This window comes from Nothoprocta perdicaria, unplaced genomic scaffold, assembly GCF_003342845.1.
Source record: "Nothoprocta perdicaria isolate Ctin4 unplaced genomic scaffold, notPer1 scaffold_312, whole genome shotgun sequence".
Taxonomy (NCBI): Eukaryota; Metazoa; Chordata; class Aves; order Tinamiformes; family Tinamidae; genus Nothoprocta; species Nothoprocta perdicaria.
In genome coordinates this window covers 368,576-390,636 of record NW_020455547.1, presented here as the reverse complement: position 1 = coordinate 390,636, position 22,061 = coordinate 368,576, and the positions used below count along the sequence as shown (strand labels likewise).

Here is a 22,061-nt window from a genome sequence, read left to right as displayed (position 1 = left end):
CTCTTCCTTCCCCTCTTTCTAAGCAAATCAGGCAATATCTCACCATATAATTCAGGTATTTTTTCCCTTATGCTTGGATTTGCTACAGCATTGGTGAAATGAGATGTATAGCTGTTATTAAGATATCAGAATTGATATAATGTGCCTGATAATATGGCGTAAATTGTAATTTTACAGTTGATACCCTACTAACAGTAAAAAATGTAAACGAAACCGTGCCTGCTATATTAATACTTTTGCACAAAGTGGTCAATAACAGGCAAGTCACTGACATTAAAAGCAAAAAAGACAAATGTTTTTCCAAAAATTAATTCCTTGGATTTGCTGTATAGTATTTGCATATTAATCTAGAAAGCACAGAATAATTTAGTTTCTTTCAAGTGCTTGTAAGAAAGAAATTGTCCATTGCTTCTGCTGTTGCATGTGTCCCTTTCTAATAGCATTTTGAGTATGCAGTTAGTGTTTCAAAAAAGCCATTTGGGTTGTTCAAGTGACTTCTGCAGCTGCTGACATGAGACGCGTAATTATCTGAAAGAGCACAAAAGAACTGAAAACCCAACTAGGACCGTGCACATATACACTGCTGTTTTGTGTGGGATTCCTGAGCTCGTTTTCCAAGGGATTCCTGTGTGTGACGGGACAGTTCTYGCTGGTGCCCTGATGGATTGCTCTGGAAAGTTTAGCAACTCCGCGCTCCTAGCCTGTGCTTTCCTGATTTTGTTTTCTCTCCCTTGGGATGATTGCTGCACTTGATCCAGAGCCTCTTACCTGCCATGAATGCCTTGTAACTGCAGACGTGTGATGCAAGCTCAGCACGCTCGTTTGCAATGGAAAGCCGGGCCCCCGCAGCCTGGGTGTTCATCAAGCAGCATCATCCTTGGGGATAAGCTCAGAGATAACAGTCTGCCAGGCATTGCTGGCCACGCTGACGGGAAGGGAGCTGGGAACCTGCAGGACATGGAGAGGAGGAAGCACAAGTGCTTCCATAAGGAAGCAGGTGCCAGGGAAGGAGTGGGGAGCTTGTTTTTGTCAGGACGGGGAGAGTGGTCCCGGAGGGGTTAAGAGCAGGGGGCTGCGGAGCTGGCGGCGGCCTGAGCGGGGTGAGCGGAGCCGGGGCACCTTGGGGCGCCTCAGCTGGGAGGGGCTGGCAGGCAGAGCAGGCCTGGAGCCCAAGTCGGGCGTCAGGAGCAGCAGAAGGGTGGCGGGTTTCATTGCACTTGTTTTTTGATGGGTAGAAAAGCACAAAGGGCCTGGATGGTGAGGTGTGTCTAAAGAGGGAAGAGGATGTCTTGCAGGTTTTCTCTGTTTGAACAAATAATTTCCAAGGAAATAGTGAGTTTTTTTACAGAGCCTTCTCTCCGCAATAGGGTGAGGAGAGACTTCTCTTACTTGTGTTTGTCAAATTGAGCATGAGACAGACCTTGGGGCTATGTGAAGGCCTGCTGCCTTATTTTCCCTTGCCAAGGGGACTCAGCATCCTCATGCRGCCTGGGCTGCCAGCCAGGGCACAGGAATGGACCCTGTGCTCCTGCATCCTCCAGTGTCCCATTGCCAATTTGCAGGCGGCTGCGAGTGGGCAGGTGGGAGGGTGTCTGTTCAGCCTCCCCAGCCCCTCAGGGAGGAGTTTCAGCGGTTGCCCGGTGGCTTTTCTGAGGACTTTGAGCACAGCTTAGTACCCTTGTGCTGAAGGGAGGTGCGCATCCACCCCAGTGAAGATGGAGATGTTCTCTTTGGCTTTAAAACTGTGAGGAAAAGCATATGTATTTATGGTCTTTCCATAAAGGTCTAATGAAATGATCTTGTCAAAGAAATAAATTGCGGTAATTTGTCAGTAGCTGAAATGAGGTAAACCACTTCTGTGTTAAAATGTAGAGTTTGTCAAAACAGCTGTTTCAATTTCCTAACCCTTATTTGGTACACTCAGCTTAAGTGATTAACTGAGTTATCTGTACCTGTTTCCCTGATTCAACTGAATAATCATTGGAGGCTCTTTGTTTGTCACAAGATTATGGATACTTAGCAGAGGAATTAGAGAGCTGCAATACATTATAGTGCAAAGAATAAGCGCGGAGGAAAAGATGATGCATCCCTGCACCATGCTAGTTGAGTATTCACATAACTCACCACAACTCCGTGGTGCTCAGTCACCTTGTGCAAGTCACCCAGTGTGCTCAGGCACTGCCCTTCACCCCTTGCATTCAGGACTTTGCCCTCTTGCCCTAATCTCTCCGATGGGAAAGTGAGGCGTGAGCTGGCTGTAGGTTGGCAGAAATATGGTATATAAGCAGAACAAGTGTAACGTTACCACCAGGATACAAGGCAAGCTGCAGGCTGGCTCATGCAATGCTGCCACCAAAATGCTGCTCTGAAGAGGCTCTAGAAGGACACCCTCATGCCAGCCTGGCAAAGGTGGACATCTTTTCCTGCTGGCTTTCATTTCAGGGAACATGCAGCAATTTTTCCCTGTCCTGTTGCTATATAAAACACAGGTGAAACTTGATGTGGGGGAAAAGAGCATTCACCCTGCAACAGACTTGCTTGGTGATGCTACTTGGGGTTGCACTGAAATACCCTTAGTGAACTTATAAGAAGTCGCCCCCTGACAACAGGCTTCTAGCTTTTGGGGGCAGCACCAAAGCCTCAAGCAAGCTCCCTCTTCAGCCTCCCCTTTCTGCCACCGGCACTATCAGTTGAAGCAGGCTCTATAAAAACCCTACGGTGAAAACACTTTAAGGGATGAAWGCATGAAGAAAATACTAATGGCTGGAAGGTAGAGCTCTTTGAGGTGAAAAGACTCATATCAAATTGATCTGTTCACTTATCTTGGCCTGCAGTTCTGCTAAATGAAATATTGCTTGGACACTTTTGTAGAGAAGATTTCAACTTTTCAACTTAAAGGCATAATCCCATATCTGCGCAATGCTAATTTAAGAAGAAATTACATTCATAATAATTTCTTTATCTGATGTCTTCAGTATATTTCAGTTCTTCAGACATATTCACTGCTTGCCCTGAGCCTCTCATTCATCACTGAAAGTTGTTTTACTGATGGCTTTTATGAGTGTCAAACGTAAAAGGCTTTGCTCGACTAAAACCTGTCTAGAGTGGATAAGCATTTCACACTGGTGAAAATCTTTTACGTTATCTTTCAAAGAGAGTATCTGAATTCTAGAGCCGACTGAAGTTGTTGCAGTGGAATAAACCAAATGCTTTTATGAATTATGCTGATTTTAGTTGCGCTCTGTGCTGAAGTAAAAAGACTTAGCTATAGACTTTAGTATTTCCTCCTTATTTGTTCATTTTTCACCTGCTTGTGGGATTTATTGGTGTCTAATTTTAATGGTATGAAATCTGGTTCCTTGTTATGTGAAATATAATCCAAATTTACATTTAAATTCTTGTTAAGGACCAATGACAAAGAATCAACAATCACAGAACCTTTTATTTTCCATTTATTCAAATGCACTTATATAAGACTCATATTTATGTAATTATATATATCAGAATCTTGCTTATTTTAATGACAAAGTCTTACTGTGAGCTATCTATCGGTAAGAAGTGTTTATCTTCGTAGTATCAGGAACTTGCTGATCATTTTATACCTAAAAGAACAGCGAGCTAGAGGTAAATCTGCCTACAGCTGTTGAGAAATCTCAATAAATAAACCACTCTGGGATCAAATACCACGATGCCGTGATGATATTATAGGTAAGCAGCCCTTTTCTTTTTCCCCCAGCAGCAGAGCTGTCAGTTTTAACTTTCCACAGAGAGCAGCAAATGGAGTTTGACAGCATATTTCTGAGTGTGAACCATAATTCAAATGCATATGGATGACTTCATCTGGACCTTTTGAGTCTCTAAAGTGAGCAAAAGGGATGCAAATAGCAAACATGAGGGAAGAAAAACAAATTAATTCAGGTACCTGCCTGACTGTCTGGTGAGTTGTTTGTTTGTTTTGAATTGTTGGAAGAACAATTTTGCCTGTATCAGGATTTTCGAGGAATTTCATGTATCACTCCTATCACTCCTGTTACTGCTTTACTTTCGTAGTATTAATGCATGCCCAGGAAAGATTTGAAAAGATCTTTTTTTTTCTTTTTTTTCTTTTTTTTTCTCCCCATCTCTCAGCCAATAGATTCAGTACCGGGGCCTTGCCACTAGATGTCCCATCTCAACCAATGCAGAGGTGGGAGGATGCCTCGTTTTAACACCTCTACGATCATTTGTGGGGTTTATTTTTCTTTTTCCAGTAAATATGTAAAGGAAGGAGGCAGCTTTCAGTGTCACTGAGGTCCCTTGGCAGCATGAAGAAGGAAGAGAGAGCAGCCCAGCGCCAAGCCGGGAGCTTGTGTCTTGCTGTCTGGGCCTGGCTCATGGCTGCGCCCTTGGCTCCCCTTTCTTCTCCGCTGGGAAGTGAGGATGCGAGCACTTCTGTGTCTCAGGGCTCTCCTGGGGATGCTGAATGCCAGGCTGCTCATCCGGGGCCTGACATGAGGAAGAGGTCTTGTTACGGGATCTCACTGTGTAGCTGGGATAATAAAAGCAAAGGTTTTTGGTGGCATTATCCCAATYCATACCAGTTAAGTGGATTAATGTTTCCCTTCATCACAGAGCAGGAGACATGCACTCACAGAAAGTTTTTATTTCCTTCTCCCAGGTTTTTCAAGTTTCCGTTGAATTAAACCTCTAGCAAACAGAACTTTTTTTTCCCCACTCCTCTTTTCCAAGCATAACTAATGACCTAACCAGCTGAGGGAAACATCTTTCTGAACTTTCATTTTTTACATTTGATGGTTATTTATTGCTTTATCACAGGTTTGTGATTGCTCTTAAATTCTGTAAAACTCTGCTTTAAGTGCTGGATAGAAGACAAATGTCCTGTTACTACTGATGGGCTGTTCCCTTATACTCTCTCATAAGAGCACAGAAAAGTGAGAATTGTAACCCAAGCTCCTGACTCCCTTTCTCTTCCGCTAGGGGAATGCAAATCCCCGGTGCTCAGGGATGTCAGCTGCATCTCCCAGGAAGACTAGCAGCCTGGGTATCCAGGCCGGCTTCAGTGTAATGCTGCAGAATTGTCCTGCATTGGCATTAGCACCCAGAGCCTGAGGCAAGGCTCACACTTAGTCCACCCATTTAGCCCTGTGGATGTAAAGCTTTGCTTGAATTCCTGCTGTTTATTTTATCAATGACATTCCTGTGGTATGCCTTTCTGTAAGGAKAGTTTCAGAGAAAGCTGCACGTCCTCTGAGTAAAAAAAAGTTGTGTTTCTTCTTCTTCTTTTTTTTTTTTTTTCCAGTAACCCAATGCTGTAACTGCTATGAATGCTCTTAACTCCTGTTAACCTTTCCTCATTGTAGTGGGGTCCCTCGAGAAATCAAGAATCTAAGAGAGCACSGCTGTGTAATGGGCTGCGGATTAGAAGTAATGAATCACTTACAGGAAATTATCTTTACTGGAGCATAAAGCAATATTTTTAGTCTCCAAAGCAATTCTCAAAGCACTTAAAAAAAAAAATGGAGAGAATTTTATAAACTTTCTGCTGGTATTTACACTTTTACCCTGCCTGTTAAGCAGTAGTGCCCTCTCCTCCCTCCTAACTCGTGTTCGAAGGGTTGCTCGTGTGTCTCGTACCTGAGCTGTGCAAAGGCTGCCCTAGCTCTTCTCAGCAGAGCAGGTTGTTGCGCCTGCGGTTTGTGTCAGAGCCGAGCGAAACGGGACACAGAGAAACTGCCACCCGCCGGCTCCCGCTCTGGGAAGGAACTGGTTCCTGGGGTGTTACTAGTAATCAAAGCAGCAGGATGCAATTTCTGTGTTCTCCCCAGTTAACTTCACTTTGGACTTGTTGTTCCTCAAACAGTTGTCAGTGGTTCACTTCCAAAGATACATTGAATGTGAAAGGCCTTTAAGGCTGATCTTCGGTTATATTTTGATCATTAAACCGTGACTACAGGCACTAGCATCTGCTCCCTGAAATTTCACAAGCCTGAAAATCTTCCTGGACAAAAGCTTATTGCTTTTCATTGCCTCCACCATAGGCTTTTTAAAATATTCTGCCTTTTTTTTTTTTTTTTTCTCTCCTTAAAGAGAAAATATTCAAACTAGGGCATTCACTGTCCTTAGCTTTTTGGTATCATGCGAAGAGGACTCTAATGTGATTACAGTTACTCCTTTAGATAAATGGAAAGCCTTTTCTTTTTCAGCGGCTGCCTTACAACCTGGTAAGTGGCAGAAGGATACTTTTCTTTAATATGTGCCTTGCCTTTTTTCTTCTGTGGTTCACTTAGTGGTAGCCACGTTGTGTCATGTAACATCTCAGAAATGTTATTGCTAGCAAAGTGATGTATGATGCTTTTGGGCAGGAGATGAGGATTCCCTCTAGAAGCTGACTTGACGCAGAAGCCRGCAAGATACCATCTTTATTTTTTTGTTTTAAACCTGGAGTTACTTGTCTTTCTGTGACAACAGCATCTTGCTTTTGACAGCAATTGCTAGAGAGTGTACTCTTGAAGTTAACATCTTTTTGTTGTTGTTGTTGTTAATCTTTCATCCAGATGCTTTCTAGCATGGCAGCAAATAGTCCTTGTCTAGGATTTCAGTCTTGTCACATTGAGATGACAACCAAGTCAAGAGTAGCTGCACTTTTCTTTGGGAGACAGCAAAACTTACGTCCTCCCAAAGGGAGAGAAGTGGCTGACAGGTGAAGCCTGTGCCCGTGACAGAATTTCATGCTGCTCTCCTGCCACCTCCTCCATAGGAYGATACGTCCTAGGAGGATTAACTCCGTAGGGTTAATTCCCTCTTGTGAAGGTGGGTTTCAGACTGGCCACGCTCTCCCCAGAGTCTCACCTCCTCCAGAGGGACAGAGGTGCAGGAATCATGTCCTCGTGAGTGCTGCTCATTCCGTATTTTGTCCTGCTGTTCTTAATATGCATATGTAGTTTTTAACCCCTTTCCAGGAGGTTAGGCCAGGGAAGTACTAACCTCTGGCACAGCAACAGTAGATTATGTCTTTTCAGAGCAAGATGCTCTGAATGCAGAATGCATGCTCTGACTGATGCAATCCCATCCTGCCTGCTGAGGAAGTGCAAGATTGCTAATGTAATCCATGCTTCTCACGTTACCCTGGCTTGGTGGCTGTTAGACACATCTCGGTTGCCTAACCAAGGGACATTCGACCTAAATGTGATACTTGAGCTCATCTTTACTCTTTAAAAGCATGATTTAGAGGCAAGGCCAGAATTTCACTTTATGCAGACAAGATCTATGCTTTGAAGCAGATTTRGCATTTAGAAAAGCATGACCCTGTTGGCAAATGAAAATTGATTTGTGTGGTCAAACTAAATATGTCACAAGGCATTGCTGCTTTGTTTATCAGTTGTTGTTATTGTTGTTATTGTTCCAGGTGTGCACAGCTCTGCACTTAACAAAGCTTGGAGCCAATTAAAAATAAAAAAACACTGGCAGTAGTGTRCTGAATCGGGAAGACCTTTATATGGTTTGTGGGTGAGCGCTGTGTTGGACACTAGAGCAGCTAGCTATGCTCACCATGGCTAGGGAGGTCCTGCACATTATGTCTGTAAATGGCTCCTAGCCCACCTTAAATCTTGCCACCAAGGGCAGTCCATACAATACACATTTCTCTCCTGCTGCAAGCTYATGTCTTCCTCGGGCCTGTTCTGAGTTTTCAGGTCCAACCATTCTTACCTCTTCCCTTTGCATTCAAATCCATGCAAAGATGGGTGTTCAGTGACGAGTGTGAGATTTTCAAACATCAGCTCTTGCAAAGCGGACTGGCAAATCTTTTGCRTAATTTTATTCTAATGCCTTTCAAGGCCTCCTTCTTCCATGAAGTTGTGCAAATATTTGCTTGCTTAAGCAAACACTGACAGCATTTTAGCCTGACTGGAGTAACTTATACTGCTAACCTCATTTGCTGGCAACAAGATTGCTCTGTTCATCTCAGTTTAACCTTTCCATTGTTTCAGATAGTGTTTATCTTAAATCTTTTTTTTTTTCTCCTTTGGACCCTTTCAGAGCAGGAAAATACTGTGTGTTCTCATATCCAAGATTCTCTGTTCCTTATCCTTCATGGATTAGATTGGTGGTACCTTTCCTTGTGTTTGGCCGGCACTAGGAGCGTGCACCTGGAGTGGAGCACCAAGGCATTGCAAGTGTGAGCTCCTCAGAGGTGCGCGAGAGGGAAGCGGTGCCAGGTACCTCCAAACGACCCAGGGTGGGCTGCTTCACTTCCAGCSTGCGTGAAGTGCGTACGCAGAGGGGCTTACTGCACAGCAAGGGGTGTGTGTTATTTTGGTCCCAATCCCACAGCCTGCAACACAGTGTTTAAAGGGAGAAACGGTGTTGAAGATATCTCTTGTCATCTGAGGATTTTCTTAAATTTGGGAGTGGTCATAAATTAGGATATTAAATATGGCACTGGAAACATAAATCATATGACCCATCTATCAGAAAAATCCATCCTCGTAGTTTGAAAGATACATGAATACAGCTAGGAGAAGGCAAGCTGCTTTTCAGTCTCCCCATCCTTCCATGAAAATTCTGCAGTGCTTGTGTTAAGCTAATAGCAGCTATTTGGTGTGGGACCAGCCAATGCTGGCYGCTAATTCATGGCCTGCTGCAGTGGAAGGAGGGGAGAGGAGGCTCCGAGTCTTTCTGAGGCAGCACAGTTGCATTGTGGGCACTCAGATACCAATTGATGAAGCACGTGTTAGTCAGAAATAGACATTTTTTCCCCAGATTATTCCAGGACTTGTTTCATCATTCATGAAGCTTAACAGATAGATTTGAATTGCTCAAGGCAACCATACTTATCTTTGTGTGTGCCATTTGCTATGGAAGGGAGATCCTAACGACACGTTTCAAAGCAAGCTGGACTAGAGCTTTATTGGTTTCCAGAGGAGTTACTGATTGTTCACTAATTGATACTCTGGTATCAATTGGTACTAGTTGATACTAATAGAACCCTGTTGAGCTTTCTTGCTGTCCAGTAGCTTTTCCTTTTCTTATCACATGCCTGAGTCACAAATGGTCTGAATTCCATGTGGCTGCGCTCACATCTGTGGCTTTCCGTGCTCGGTGTGGCAGTCGTGTGCCTTGGAGTTTCAGAGTGCATTAAAAATGAAGGATCCAGGTCCTACATTTTCTTTTCTATATTTTTTTTCTTTATTTTTTTTCTTTCCCATGGTGTATAATGTGAACTTTCTCCAGATGGTAAAGCTCGAAACATGAGCCCAGTATATCCTGTATATGCTCTGGATGCAACACGCAGGGAGAAAATTGCTTCGGTGTTTACAGCTGGAGGTGGGGGTGCCTGAGCTGCGTTTGTGCTTAAACGCGAAGCAGCCAATTGGAACTGCCACACACACTCACAAAAATCTTAAAACCATTTCAGAGCCCTTTATATTTTCTTAAACACCCTGACTTTGCAGCCTATCTATTGCTCATTGCTCCGTGCGTATATTGAGCCATACTGAGCAGTTTTGCTGTTCTTGAGTCTGTGTTTCTGTGAAGGGAGGGGATGCAAAGGAGACTTTAGTAAGGAAATCAGGCCATTTTGGCAAACCGCTTGGCCCCCGGGGCTGCTGCGTCTCATGTTTTTCCTGAACTATTTGTGAACTTTTGGGGCAATATGAAGTGATGGAAAAAAAAAAAAAAAAGAAGAAAAAAGAAGAAAAAAAGGAGGGGCCAGTCCCGGCGGCGCCGCGGGGCAGGAGCAGGGCCCGGCCCCTGGGTGGGGCCGCCTCCCTCCCTCCTCGCAGCGCCCGCTCGCTCCCTCTCCCGCTCGTTCCCTCGCTCCCTCGGACGGTTCTGCGGACCCGCTTGCGGTGAGGGGCGCGGAGGGCGGCGCGGCGGCTCCGGCCCCTGCGGCTCCGGCCCCTGCTCACGGCCTCTCTCTTTGCAGGCTCGGCGCGGCGCGGCGCGGAGGAGCCCGACATGGCGAAGGTGAGGCGGCGGTTGCAACGGCCGCCAACGGCCGCGCGACCCGCTCCACAGCTCTGCCCTCTTGCCTTTTCCGCTCCGCTGCTGTATTTGCGGCCCCTCTCAAGCCGCCCCGTCCCGGGCGTCGGGAGGCGCCGGGAGGAGGACGGCGATGGGGAGCACAGCTGGTCATGGGAGGCGCGTGGCAGGCATAACTTTATTATTTTTTCTTTTTTTTTTTTTTTCCCCCGTCTGTTTCAGTAATTCGGCCAAGTTTTCAGTGCCGTGTGTTTATACTGCGCCTGGGTGGAGGCGCTTTCCACTGGCGGAGGGAAGAGAAGAACTATTTTCTCCTCCTCCGCTCGCCTCTGGGCAGCTCTGCCTCTTTGCCACGGAGGTGACACGTCTCAGCGCAGCCAGGTCCCTCCTGATGCTTTCCTGGGTCCCCTTCCCCCCCCCCCCCTTTTTTTCCTCCTCTTCCCTCAAAATATTGTAGTAACCACACACAGTTTCACTCGGTGTCTTCTTTACAAACCTTGTACCCCTGTTGCTGCATCAGAGCCTGAATGAAGCCTTGGAGAACAAGTCAGGAATCGAAAGCCATGACATTGTACAAGTGAGGCTGATTGCACAGAAACAGTGAAACATTGTAGTGGTTTTTTATTTTAATTTGAAAKAAGTTGGGTACTTAGTTGAATTATTTAATACTAGTGATGTTTTAATATTGCTGAGAGCATTTACTCACCGTCTATCTGAATTTATTTTTTAAAGAAAAACAGGCTTTGTATTTTAAAGAAAGGGCCATTTGTTTTTAGTTGTCTTCTGCTAACTCTTTGCTTGTCCTTTTGAGCGGTAGAAAAGCATTTTTTTCTAACTCAGATTGGCTTGTTGAGATGTATCTCTGTACCTCACTGAAAATAGAGGCACTTGCCCATGCAAGTGTAGGATATTAGGAAAGACTGATTTGCTTGGACAAACTTTTATTGCCGTGATATGTGTAATATCACTTGTAGATCTGAAGATAGATTCAAGCTTTGTAAAAACTTGGAAATTTCTGATTCACTTATCATTTAGTGAATCCATGCCTCCACATAGGCACTGACTGGAATTCTTGATCTTTGTCATAGGAATCTTTCATGTTCCTTAGCAAAAGCCAGTTTTTCTTGTGTTAAAGTGGTAGGGTTTTCTATTGCCYAAGGTAACACATGGGACTAAGTGGCTGACTGAGGTAAGAAGAGTTGGGCTGAAGTCATTTGCAGCTGTGGGTCTTGTATCTGATAGGTCTTACCCTCCCATTTTCTCCTTTCCTCCCCCATTCTCTGCCTGTATGTGGCTGTAAGGCTGTTAGTGGAATTCAAAATTCAATTCAAAAAAAGAAGGGGGGGGCAGAGGGAAGAAAGGTGAGAAATAAGATCTGTTCCTCATGGCAGAGGTATTGTATGCTTTTGCATGTGAAGAGTTTTTATTTTCTGTTACTAATTGTGTTGCACCACTAAGTGAAAACACATATCAGTTAATTGTGAAAAATTGTGAAATATTGAGTATTAATAGTAACTGTGCAGGTAGCTGAAGGTTCAGAGTTCATAGAAGCTGTACAGAACAGCATGAGAAGTGTTGTGTACCGAAGTCCAATTAAGTTTAGATATGTCACTGAAGAACATAGCCTTTGAAAAAAGGTGAGCTATTCTGGGAGTCTCTGGCACTGAAATAATTGCTCTTGCTCAGGAGTGACAAGATCTCTTTTTTGCCTCTGGAGGTGCTGAGCGATTTTTGCGTGTTGCCACTGCCAGGAGAGAAAGATCCATTCATTTTGTGGGCAGCTGCTGTGAGCCATGAGGTGCTGTACAGACTGGTCTCTCCATGTCTGTTTACCCACCTTACTTGGAGAGAAACTGCCTCATCTCACACCACTTTATCTGTAGCGGTCATTGTTAACACAGAAGTGTGTGTCCTCTCTCTCTCTCTTTCTCTGCCTCTCKCTTCCCCTTCTATCTTTGGTATCTAGGGTGCAGTGACTCAGAGTTCAACACAGATATTGGGTAATTTCATTTCTTGTTAGGAGGATTTTTTTTCTTTTTTTCAGGGCAGATGCAAATAGTCTGGTGAGCAGAGCTTATTCATTCCCTTTAAGCTGCAAAATGAAGCTTTACTAAATTTAGAGTTTTTTATGTCAAACTGTTTKTAAAATAGTTTTATATACATGCCTACTTTGTGTCTGTATGCATCGTTCTGCTATGTAGTTTATGTTCTCCTGGCTGTTGCCATTTCTGCTCAAGTTTCATGAAATACCTGTATMTTTCTTGTATGATGTCAATATAAAAGCATAGCTTGAACTACGATGTCTGTCCCGTCTTTAATGGCTATAGAAGCTTTCAGTTTACTGGTCAACACTTGATTGTGCATTATCTGCAAGATGGTTCTACTTATCTAAGAAATGCAAAGGGAATTGTGCATTTATTCCAGCATGTAAGCTCCTGGGCTCATCTCCGTGTTCTCAAAATAGCATTCCTTTTCTGCTGGTCCACTGAAGTGCTGGAAAGCGTTCTCGGTTTGCATTTCTCCTTGCRCCATTTCCCTGTGCTTTCTTGGTAACAGATGACTGATTTAAAAAAAATCTGGTAGCGTATACGAGCTTCTCTGTAACAGATACTGGCCTTCTCAATAGCAGAGAGATGAGACCCGGCTTTTCTTGCTACAGCAAGATGAAAAGGGGTAGTTTTTCACGTGTGTGACATCTGCCTGGTAAGGACTTGCCATGAGTGGGTTCGGAACAAAAGCGACTGGGAGAGAGTCTAGGTCAGTACAAATGTGGTCTCTTGTCCCTTGATAATGAATCCTTTGTATTCACTAGGACTAAACATAGGATCTTGTGGGTGGGAAACTTTTTTTGCCCACTTGGTAGGAAAAACAAAAAGGAACCTAGTTGAGCGGCTCTTGGTGTTTATGCAGATAGGGCTGTTGCCAGGGTATGTGGCCACATGACATCAAGTTATGAAGCAATGTTGTCTAGCGGGAGAAGCTGTTGGTAGCTTTGAGCTGCTGGTTGGAGGAAAAAAAGAGCTCAGCCGATGMGACGAATTTTCCTGTCCTCCACAAACATGCCTACAAGCTTCTGCTGAGGCAGGAGAAGCAAAAAGAACAAGCAGAAAACATTAATTTTATTATTTGGAGGCACAGAGCTTTTAAATCATAGAATCATTATGGTTGGAAAAGACTTTCACGATCGAGTACAACCATGAACCCCTCACCACCCTGCCTGCTAAGCTRTGTCCCTAAGCACCTCAACTACACGTTCCTTGGACACTGCCAGAGATGGTCACTCCCCCACTTCCCCTGGGCCTGTTCCAATGTTTCACCACTTTTTCCATGTAGGAATTCTTCCTAGTGTCTAACCTGAACCTCCCCGGTCAACACTGCTTAGGAGGGAATCCTTGAAATGTAGCGGTGCCTACTTTCATCGAGGAACTTCTCTCAGGTCACAGCTATATGAGAAGAATTTCACGATTTCTTTGTCAAGTCTAACRTATGTTGAGGTTTTCCACAAGATGATTTGGAAATGAGAATTATGGAAGCATTTTTCTCAGTTGACAAAAGTAAGAAAGATGATGCAAAGTGGATTTTAATGGAAAATTTAGTGTTTAAACAAAGTTTTAACGTAGAAGTCAAGACCTATTCTCTATGAGATCTGTTGACTAGAGAGTTATTTCAATAGGAGAATTATGGGTTTCTTTCCTTTAATTATAAAGAGAGAAAACACTGAAAAATACCCTCTTTACTCTGTCAGTCAGAAAAAGATTAATGAGGATTACTAAAGTAAAAGGAATGAGTAAAAGGGAGAAGAAAAATAGAGGCTTTTCACTCTTTATTTTCTGTTTTACTAAACTGAATCTAACTGTTTTGTAACTTTGATTCCCAAATCGTGGAGATTTTTTCATGATAGCCAGGAAAAAAATCAGTAACTACATATTGCTGTACTATAACTTGAAAAATTGCCTGGGAATTTGCTTGTAATGGGAAAAACAGAACACTGGGGGAATTGTCGAATCCCTCAAGTGTGCTGGATACTGGAAGGCATCTACTAGAAGTAAATGTGTTGTTCCTGCTAAACCCCATCCTCCTCTGTGTTCTGAAATTCGGTGACTGAGGCAAACTGGGCTGAGCTCCCGCACCTGAGGGAAAGGCCGCTCGCAGAGGCCAGAGGGCTGCCSTGCCTCTCAAATAACCTGCCCTCCRCCCCAAGGGGTGTCTTGGCACTTCCTTCTGTGCTCCGTGACCTAAGTGGAAGAATGCCCTGGCTCTCCAGCCTGCCAGATCCACACAGGAATGGCTATAGGAAACCTCACCCACTCATGTGTCCGCCAGGAGTTGGAGTGACCTCCCACTTCCTGAGCCTGGGCTCTTTCCCACCTCGTCCAATGCTCAGCTTAACATCTGATATAGCAGATTATGCATGTGAGTGTAGCACAGTGGGTTCTTAACTGTCGTGGTTAAGTAAAGGCAAGTCTTTAAGGTGCTAAATATCCTTTTGACTGGACAAGAAACTCCCTGAAGAGACRTGTTCCATGGAAACCTAATGGAATTATTTTTGTGTTTGAATGGCTTGATCTTCTATCCTTATATTTGGAAGGAAATTTCTTTTTTGGCCGCAAACTACTCTGTGRAAGGTAGCTGAATGGCATGTGTAAGAAGATTCTTATGCCAAAAATACCAAGAAAAGTTGAAGCTCATTGTAAAGTTCAGTAGGTCTCATTTCCAGTATGACGGGTTGCTGAATCACTTGAGTAAAAGGTGCTTGTGCCAAAAGGTAAATGGTGAAAAACCAAGCGAGTGGGAAAAATTGAAGCATGACACAGGCTGCAAGTCCAATAAGTTTTCCTTTAGGAAAGGAATTTTTTTTCTCATGTCTGAGCATGTCTTGAGTCTTTGTGCAGTTTTTCCAGCACACATGCTCTGCCCAATTAATTCCCCAAATGACTCTAATAAATTATATTTGCTTAGCCGCTTTCATGCATTCAGGCCTTAATGTTGTAAGTACCAATCCTATGAACGATTGCCGTATAAAAAAACTTAGGAGGGCCGCTGCTGAGTGAAACCATGCTAGTACCTTTCTAGCAAGAGCCGTGTTTACATACCCACAGAGCACTATTTAGGCATTTGCAAGAAAAATATAGCAATACCGTTTGATTTGGGATTCAAATTCTGGTCTGAGGTGACTGAGAGGACTGGAAAGTGTGGGTATCTTCTTTGTCATGGCTTTGCTCTTTCTCTCACCTCCTCTCTCTCTTTCTCTTTTTTTTTCTCTCTCTTTTTTTTTTTTTTTTTTTTTTTTTTTTTTTTTTTTTTTTTTTTTTTTTTTTTTTTTTTTTTTTTTTTTTTTTTTTTTTTTTTGTCCCCTAGTACACAAGAGGCACCGTGAAGGCCTTCTCTCCTTTTGATGCCAGAGCTGATGCAGAAGCCCTTCGTAAGGCTATGAAGGGAATGGGTAAGAGAAATTTAATTTATGAAAAGGAAGGGGCTCTCATTCTTGTCTTAGCTGGCTTTGGAAAGGTCCTGTCTGAACTCATGATTTTCTTCGATATTAGCAAGTGAGGATAGGGCRTGTGTCTACATGTTGTGGAATGATAACCCCAGAAATGCAGAAATCTCAGCATGTTGCAGCTCTGACTGTGCGCTCCTTAGGAGTGCTTATTTTGAGATTAGCACAGGGGAGAAAAAGAAGGCTATTTGTACATTTCCAGTTGAAAAATGAATACTTCCCGAACTTGTCTACAGAACAGGATTTACTGCACAGTAAGTTAGGCTCTAAATTGACCTGGCAGAACAGACTTACAACAATATAGCTAGAAACTCTGTGCTTGGAAAACGTGCGACAGCTGCCCTGGCCTAGAAAGGGGCAAGCCGTGGCACAGCACCTGTTTACAAGGGGCACAGACACACTGTGTGAATGTTGACCCACAAGTGCTCCAGCTTCTGCTGTAGCTTCCYTGTGTGAACATGCAGGAATTTACAAGAAAGGCTGCAAGAAAGTACAGAACAGGAAGGAAATGCAATGCCCCTCAGCTCATCAACAGATTAAGTGGAACTAGTAAGATGTTGTGCTGTGAGGACTACTTTGAAAACTGTTATATAGAAGGAGAGTAGCTCCATACTTCCATACTCTGGGGTATTTAGGGCTGCTGAACTGAGTTTTGCTGGAGGAGACAGGGTATTTATTCTAAAATAAATCCGTTGGAGAGTCTGAAAGCAACGCTCCTTTATAGAAATACAGACAGTGACTAAATGTTGTACCTGTGGCCTTGGGTGCTGGGAGCAGGATCTGGAGCAGGACACTGACTGAGAACAGTGTGTGGCTCCTGCAGCCGTGGTTTTGCTACAGCATGTTGCCAAAGCTGGCAGCACAGCTTGCGGTGTGACACTTGTTAGTTGAATGCTTATGCCTTTTGTCAAAGAATTGCTGTTTCTAAAGCATCTTGTACTGCCGTCTGTGTTTCTGCCAGCATTGTTTTAACAGTTTGATTTCCTTCTTTCTTGTACAGGGACTGATGAAGAAACGATTCTGAAGATCCTTACGAGTAGAAACAACAGTCAGCGCCAGGAAATTGCATCTGCCTTTAAAACCTTGTTTGGCAGGGTGAGAAGAAAAAATACTTCAGAAAAGAGCTGAATATGGCCTCTGAGAATTACTTAAAACTGTGAGGAATATAAACCTATGAGTCCTTTGAAGAAAATGCGACTATCTTCTCACCCCTAATAATTCAGAGTTGCTGGCTAGGTTAGAATATTCCATTGAGGTTATCACAATGGCGTGCTGTGATTTTCTTTTTTCATCTGTCACTCCAATAAGCATCTTGGGAGGATTAGCACAAAAAAAAAATCTGTAGTTTCCCATTACCATGCTTCTAATATTGACCTCGTTCTCAGTATGAAAGGAATTATCAAATCTTTTGATGCCACAAATTTGGTTTGCAGGGTAATGTGATAGTGGGAAAAGGATTTTCTCTTGGTTTGATTTCTATTAGTTTTTCTAGCTATCTAATGTCATAGCAGAAAATGAAGGCAAGTATATGGTAGATAATGGCAGAGGGTAGACTGAAGCAAGGAAGATTTGTTTCTCTCTTTGAGCATTGCTTATTCCTTAAACATCTTATCTGGCTAACCTTTGTTTCAATGACAAGTGCAGCTAGCAAGCAGTTTAAAAGTTTTCTACATATGTGTGTGTGTGTGTGTGTGTGTATATATATATATATATATAAAATGAACAAAATATATGAACCTTCTGTCTGTATTAGCATTAGCTGCCAAACAAATCCAAATGAATGGAATTGGTAACGACCATTCCAATCTCCTTTGCTTTTTGACAAATTCTTATATTTGCTTATATGAGCTGTGAAGCAATTGTGTATGTGTTTTTCTATTTCACATGTGTCATTCTGCCTTGCTGTTTTTTTATTTATTTTAAGCCTGCAGACCAAAATATGTCTCGGGTTTTCCAAATGCCTATATCATACATAAACTATTCTTTTTCCTTCTTACACTTTGAGCTATGTTTATTTCACTGTAGGTGCTGGTTAAAATGAAACCCAGCCCTATCGCTAGCGCTTTTGATGCCTCTCCAGAGTGATTTGGTTTGTGAACATGTGTGACATCCATTTGAAACATTTAATCCTTGTTTGTTACAGTTCTTTGTTTGTTCTGCACTAGGATCTTGTAGATGACCTGAAATCAGAGCTTTCTGGCAAATTTGAAACCTTGATGGTGTCTTTGATGAGACCAACATACATATTTGATGCTCATGCACTGAAGCATGCCATCAAGGTAAGCGGAGGGGACCAAGGGGTTGGTGTGAATACATTCTTTGAAATAAGATTGTTTTTTGCTCTTGTTTTGTTTTCTGTAAATAAAAGCTTTCTGTTGGTAAGAGAAATGCTTGTAGAAATCTTCTCTCTTTATAATTAGGAATGTTATACTAACACACAATGATCTAGTTATTGCTGTGGTTTTGCTTTTTATTATTTACCCGTATAACTCATTAGCAGTATATTAGAAAACTCATCTGTATAATGTTTTATGTGAAATTGTTTTAACAAGAAACAACAATGACATTGTAGATTTTAATTAAAAATTTCATAACGTGGGACTTACTCCTGATTTAGGTATTGCAAGTCGGAGGTATGTATGGTTGTTAAATCTTTCTTGCTGCTGAAGTGCAGTGCTGAAGTTAAGGATGCACAAGTTWTTTTGCTATGAGCAGCACCAGATTTGTAGCTTTACAGCTGTACGCATGGACTACAARTTAGTTGAAGGCATTTCATCGAAGTATGGTGGGTTTTGGCTGTCTCTTGCTGACTGTGATTTAAGCTAGAGAGCCTTTTATATCTGATGATGTACAATTCAACTTGATGTAAAGTTGTGTAAACTCATGTCCAGGAGCAGAATAAATGAGTTTTTATTCTCAATGCATTCAAACCTGTCTGCAGTTACACAATGGGAAGAATTGATAACCAAGTTAATGTTACCTTTCTAACATCTGTCTTTATATGAATCTATTTGGTGCGTTTKGGGGAAGGACAGGTAAATAGACAATTTATGGCCTTTATGTTTATTCACTACTCTTTGTGTGTTTTTCCATATGTTCCCTTTCTACTTTTTCCTGTCACATCTGTCTGATCTCATCAGCCTGTGGAAATTCAGGAAGTGGGTGTCCCTGAATTGTTTGCAGAACCTATTGACTGTTGTGGGGGACATTGAACTTGACATAGTGTCAGCTAGTGCTTGGCTGAGGTGGCACTTTTGTGTAAGATCCCAAGATGCTTGATGACGACCTGGTTAATATGTAGGCTTTAGTCCTCATGAACCCATGACCCAGCAAACAGTGCGTGGGACAACAGAAACTTTGAATCCCAGAGTTTTCTGTAGTGTTTCTGTGATGTGGGAAGGGGCGATAGCACCTGACAAAGAAGCTCTGTTCACTAAAAGRACCAAAAAAATTTCCAGGCTCCTTTTGTTGACTTAAGGGCTGAAGCCTGCCAGGGAAGTGATGGAACAGACTGGGAAAATAAATATAATGAAACAGGAGTGTTTTTGTTACTGTTATTAAAATAATATTACACAAGATGATAGAATTCCAGAGAATGCATCTGTGCAGGAAAAGGTGTTGATACTAGCTGCAGTTCAACTAAGGTGGGTAACAACTGATAGGAACCCGATAACCAGATTTCGGTGCAAGTTAATAACCCAGCTAAGAGCTTGAAGTCTGTTGAAACTTGTTATGTGTTGAAACCACTTGCCATGGTTTTCCACAACTGCTGATGCTTAGACTCTGTGCTCCAGGTTTGTAAAGCTGCTGTTTGCTTGTGACTGTCTTGGGAATGCTCGTCACCAGGTTGTTGTTTTACCAAAGGATTTATACTTGCCCCCTTCTAGGGAGCAGGGACCAACGAGAAAGTGYTGATTGAAATCCTTGCCTCCCGAACACCGGAGGAAGTGCGGCATATAAAGCAGGTTTATCTGCAAGGTAAAAGTTCAGTTAAAAATAAGCTTCTAGTTCTCATTTCAATTCTGTCAATATAGTTTGGATGCTTATTTCAAATAAGCTTGTCCATGAACCAAAGGGTGTTTCTAACAGCTGGGATTTTGTTCTTTTGGGCTGGAAAACTTCATACTGTAAGAAGCCAGGGTTTGGAATGTAAACTACAATCCTTCTTGTTTTACAATTCTAACTTGGATGCAGAATTTGCCGCCTTGTGATATATAGTCAGAATTCCTTCAACTATGCTTTTCTTCCACCCAATATGCTTCGTCTCTCTAATCAAAGGGGATTTTTAGTAGTTGTAAACTGGTACCACGTAAATGGAAGCAGTTGTTTGCTTCCTGCTGGGAACTGTGGTCAAATGCATTTGTGCTCAAGCAAGTACAACTTTTGGTTGGTTTATATGCCATGTTTCTAGATTTGAGCTGAAGCACATAAATATCCACACATAGATTTCCCTCTGTGATTTTTGGATGTCGTTGTTGGTAGTGATTTTGAAGCTRTTTAATTGAATTCAATACACTTATTTTCTATCTATCCAGCTTTTTGCCACATAAGAAAATGTCACATCTGAAAAAGGTTCAAGACAAGACTTAAGGTCCCCAAGGGCAAAGCTTGTTGATGCTATTAGGTTTTGCAAGCAAAATGAAACTTTCCTGGGCTCCTGCTCACTGGATTGCTCTAATTCAGTGTACCAGCATATCTTTATGCCCTTTAGTTCTTTTAAGGAGTTTAACCTGTTTGTGGCACACCCTGTATTTTATAATATTTTGAGTAATCAGCTCCTGCTGTGAGCTTGGGAGGCTATTTTTTTTTTTTTTTTTTTGCCACAGTTATACAATAATGTAAATGGGATAGTATGTGTTTGGATTATTAAAGCTATTTTTGATAAATGATTCCACAAACTGTGAGTCAAAAATAAATTGTAAAAAAAAGGTATTTTCATAAAAGTACTCCAGAAGCCAGTAAGGTGATGAATAGGTTTGATGTTTTGCAGAATATGAGGCCAACTTGGAGGATAAGATCACAGGAGAAACATCTGGCCATTTTCAGAGACTGCTTGTGGTCCTGCTGCAGGTCAGTATCTATAAACATGTGTGTAGGGGAGACACTGAAATCTTGGGCTGCAGCACACTGCCCGTGCTGGGGTGTGCAGCACATGAACTGAAATTATATGTACTCCTGCTCACTTCTTAATTTCTTCTTTCTTGTCTGATACTTCTTWCTTACTGTCTTGGGATTTTAGACAGACATGCTGATGGGCAGGATTGGTTCTGAAACTGAGTAACTTCCACTAAGGTGATGGGAACAATCTGGAGCTCTGTTACAGGTTATTTCCACAGCCCTCGCCTGAGAAACTTCTATGATGCTCCAGAGTGAGCAGTGACCCTGATGTTGTTGATGGTATTGGAAAAACAAAGTATTTATTTCATTATGCTGTATGCAAGCAGTAGAGATAAATAAGATTTGTTTTGGAGAAGCTGCCCTATGGATGGGCCTCTCACAGTCACTCTTGCAAGCTGAATGTAACAGCTGCATCAAAAAGCAACTAGTCTATCAATATAATGACTTCTACAAATTCTCTTCAGGCAAATAGAGATCCTGATGGCSGTGTTGATGAGGCGCTTGTTGAGCAGGATGCTCAGGTGGGTGATTTTATTCATATATGTATGTATATGTATGCATATATTATTTGTTTTTTCCCCACATGTCATTTCTACCTATTGTTTTGCAAAAGGAGTACACAAATGGAGCCCAAAATGTGAGAGAATTTTTTGAGGTTCCCTYCTTTTAAAGAAAAAGTTGCTAAATCTTTATACATTCTGGACATAGTAGCCAAAACTGAAATTGGCATCAAAATTGTGGGTGCATTCAGGCTTTAGTACAACCCATGTCCTGTTTTGTTTATTACTTCATGAGATGCCTTAAAAACTACAGTGGCTAAGTCAAGGGAAGGGAGAGCTTTGGATGCTGAGAGTTAAGATACTTAGAGATCCACTGCTGGAAAACTCAGAGATGTTAAGAGTTCATTCCTTCCTGATCCCTAAACCTGTATTCCACACAGGGAAAGGTATTCCAGCAGTAAACYGGTAGCCGCGGCGTGGTATTTTTTTAGAATGTATTAGCTTTGTTGCTAGTTGCAGTAATGGTCACCATTTCAGCAATTTGGTGACAGAACTTGTTTAATGAATGTTTCCTCTTAGCTACTTTGGATAGCTTTGAGCTAGATTTATTGCTTGCAGATTGTCAACTGAGATGAAAGATAATATACAAATTGCTCAAAAAAAAGTGAGACAGAGGAAAAGCAGAATAGCAGATCCACCACAAAGCTGCTTACATTGAAGGACTTGCCTGAGAGGAGTGAATATGCTCTAAAATAATGGAAATTTGTTATCAATCTAGTTTCCTATGGCTGAGAAATGAACAGTCTAAAATCCTCTTTCTGAGAGCATATAAATCCATCTGATTCTTCGTTTTGGAATACTCCCTCCTTGGCCAGCTCAGCATGGTTCTGCCTTTGCTGTGAGTCATCAAGTAATGAAGTTCTGCCTGTCTGATTTGCCAAAAAAAAAAAAAAAAAAAAAAAAAA

The 22,061-nt window shown here is 42.3% G+C and overlaps 1 protein-coding gene across 1 annotated transcript in view; it reads left to right on the top strand.

Annotated features, from left to right (window-relative positions):
* The first annotated feature begins 9,803 nt into the window (after positions 1-9,803).
* The window catches only part of ANXA5 (annexin A5), an 18,100-nt gene continuing 5,842 nt past the window's right edge, over positions 9,804-22,061 (top strand). Inside the window, exons 1-8 of the mRNA XM_026042715.1 lie at positions 9,804-9,848; positions 9,926-9,966; positions 15,340-15,424; positions 16,479-16,573; positions 17,644-17,757; positions 19,366-19,456; positions 20,469-20,548; positions 21,061-21,117. Of these exons, the coding sequence (XP_025898500.1) occupies positions 9,958-9,966; positions 15,340-15,424; positions 16,479-16,573; positions 17,644-17,757; positions 19,366-19,456; positions 20,469-20,548; positions 21,061-21,117 (531 nt within the window). The 5' untranslated portion in view covers positions 9,804-9,848; positions 9,926-9,957. The remainder of the gene's footprint in view (positions 9,849-9,925; positions 9,967-15,339; positions 15,425-16,478; positions 16,574-17,643; positions 17,758-19,365; positions 19,457-20,468; positions 20,549-21,060; positions 21,118-22,061) is intronic.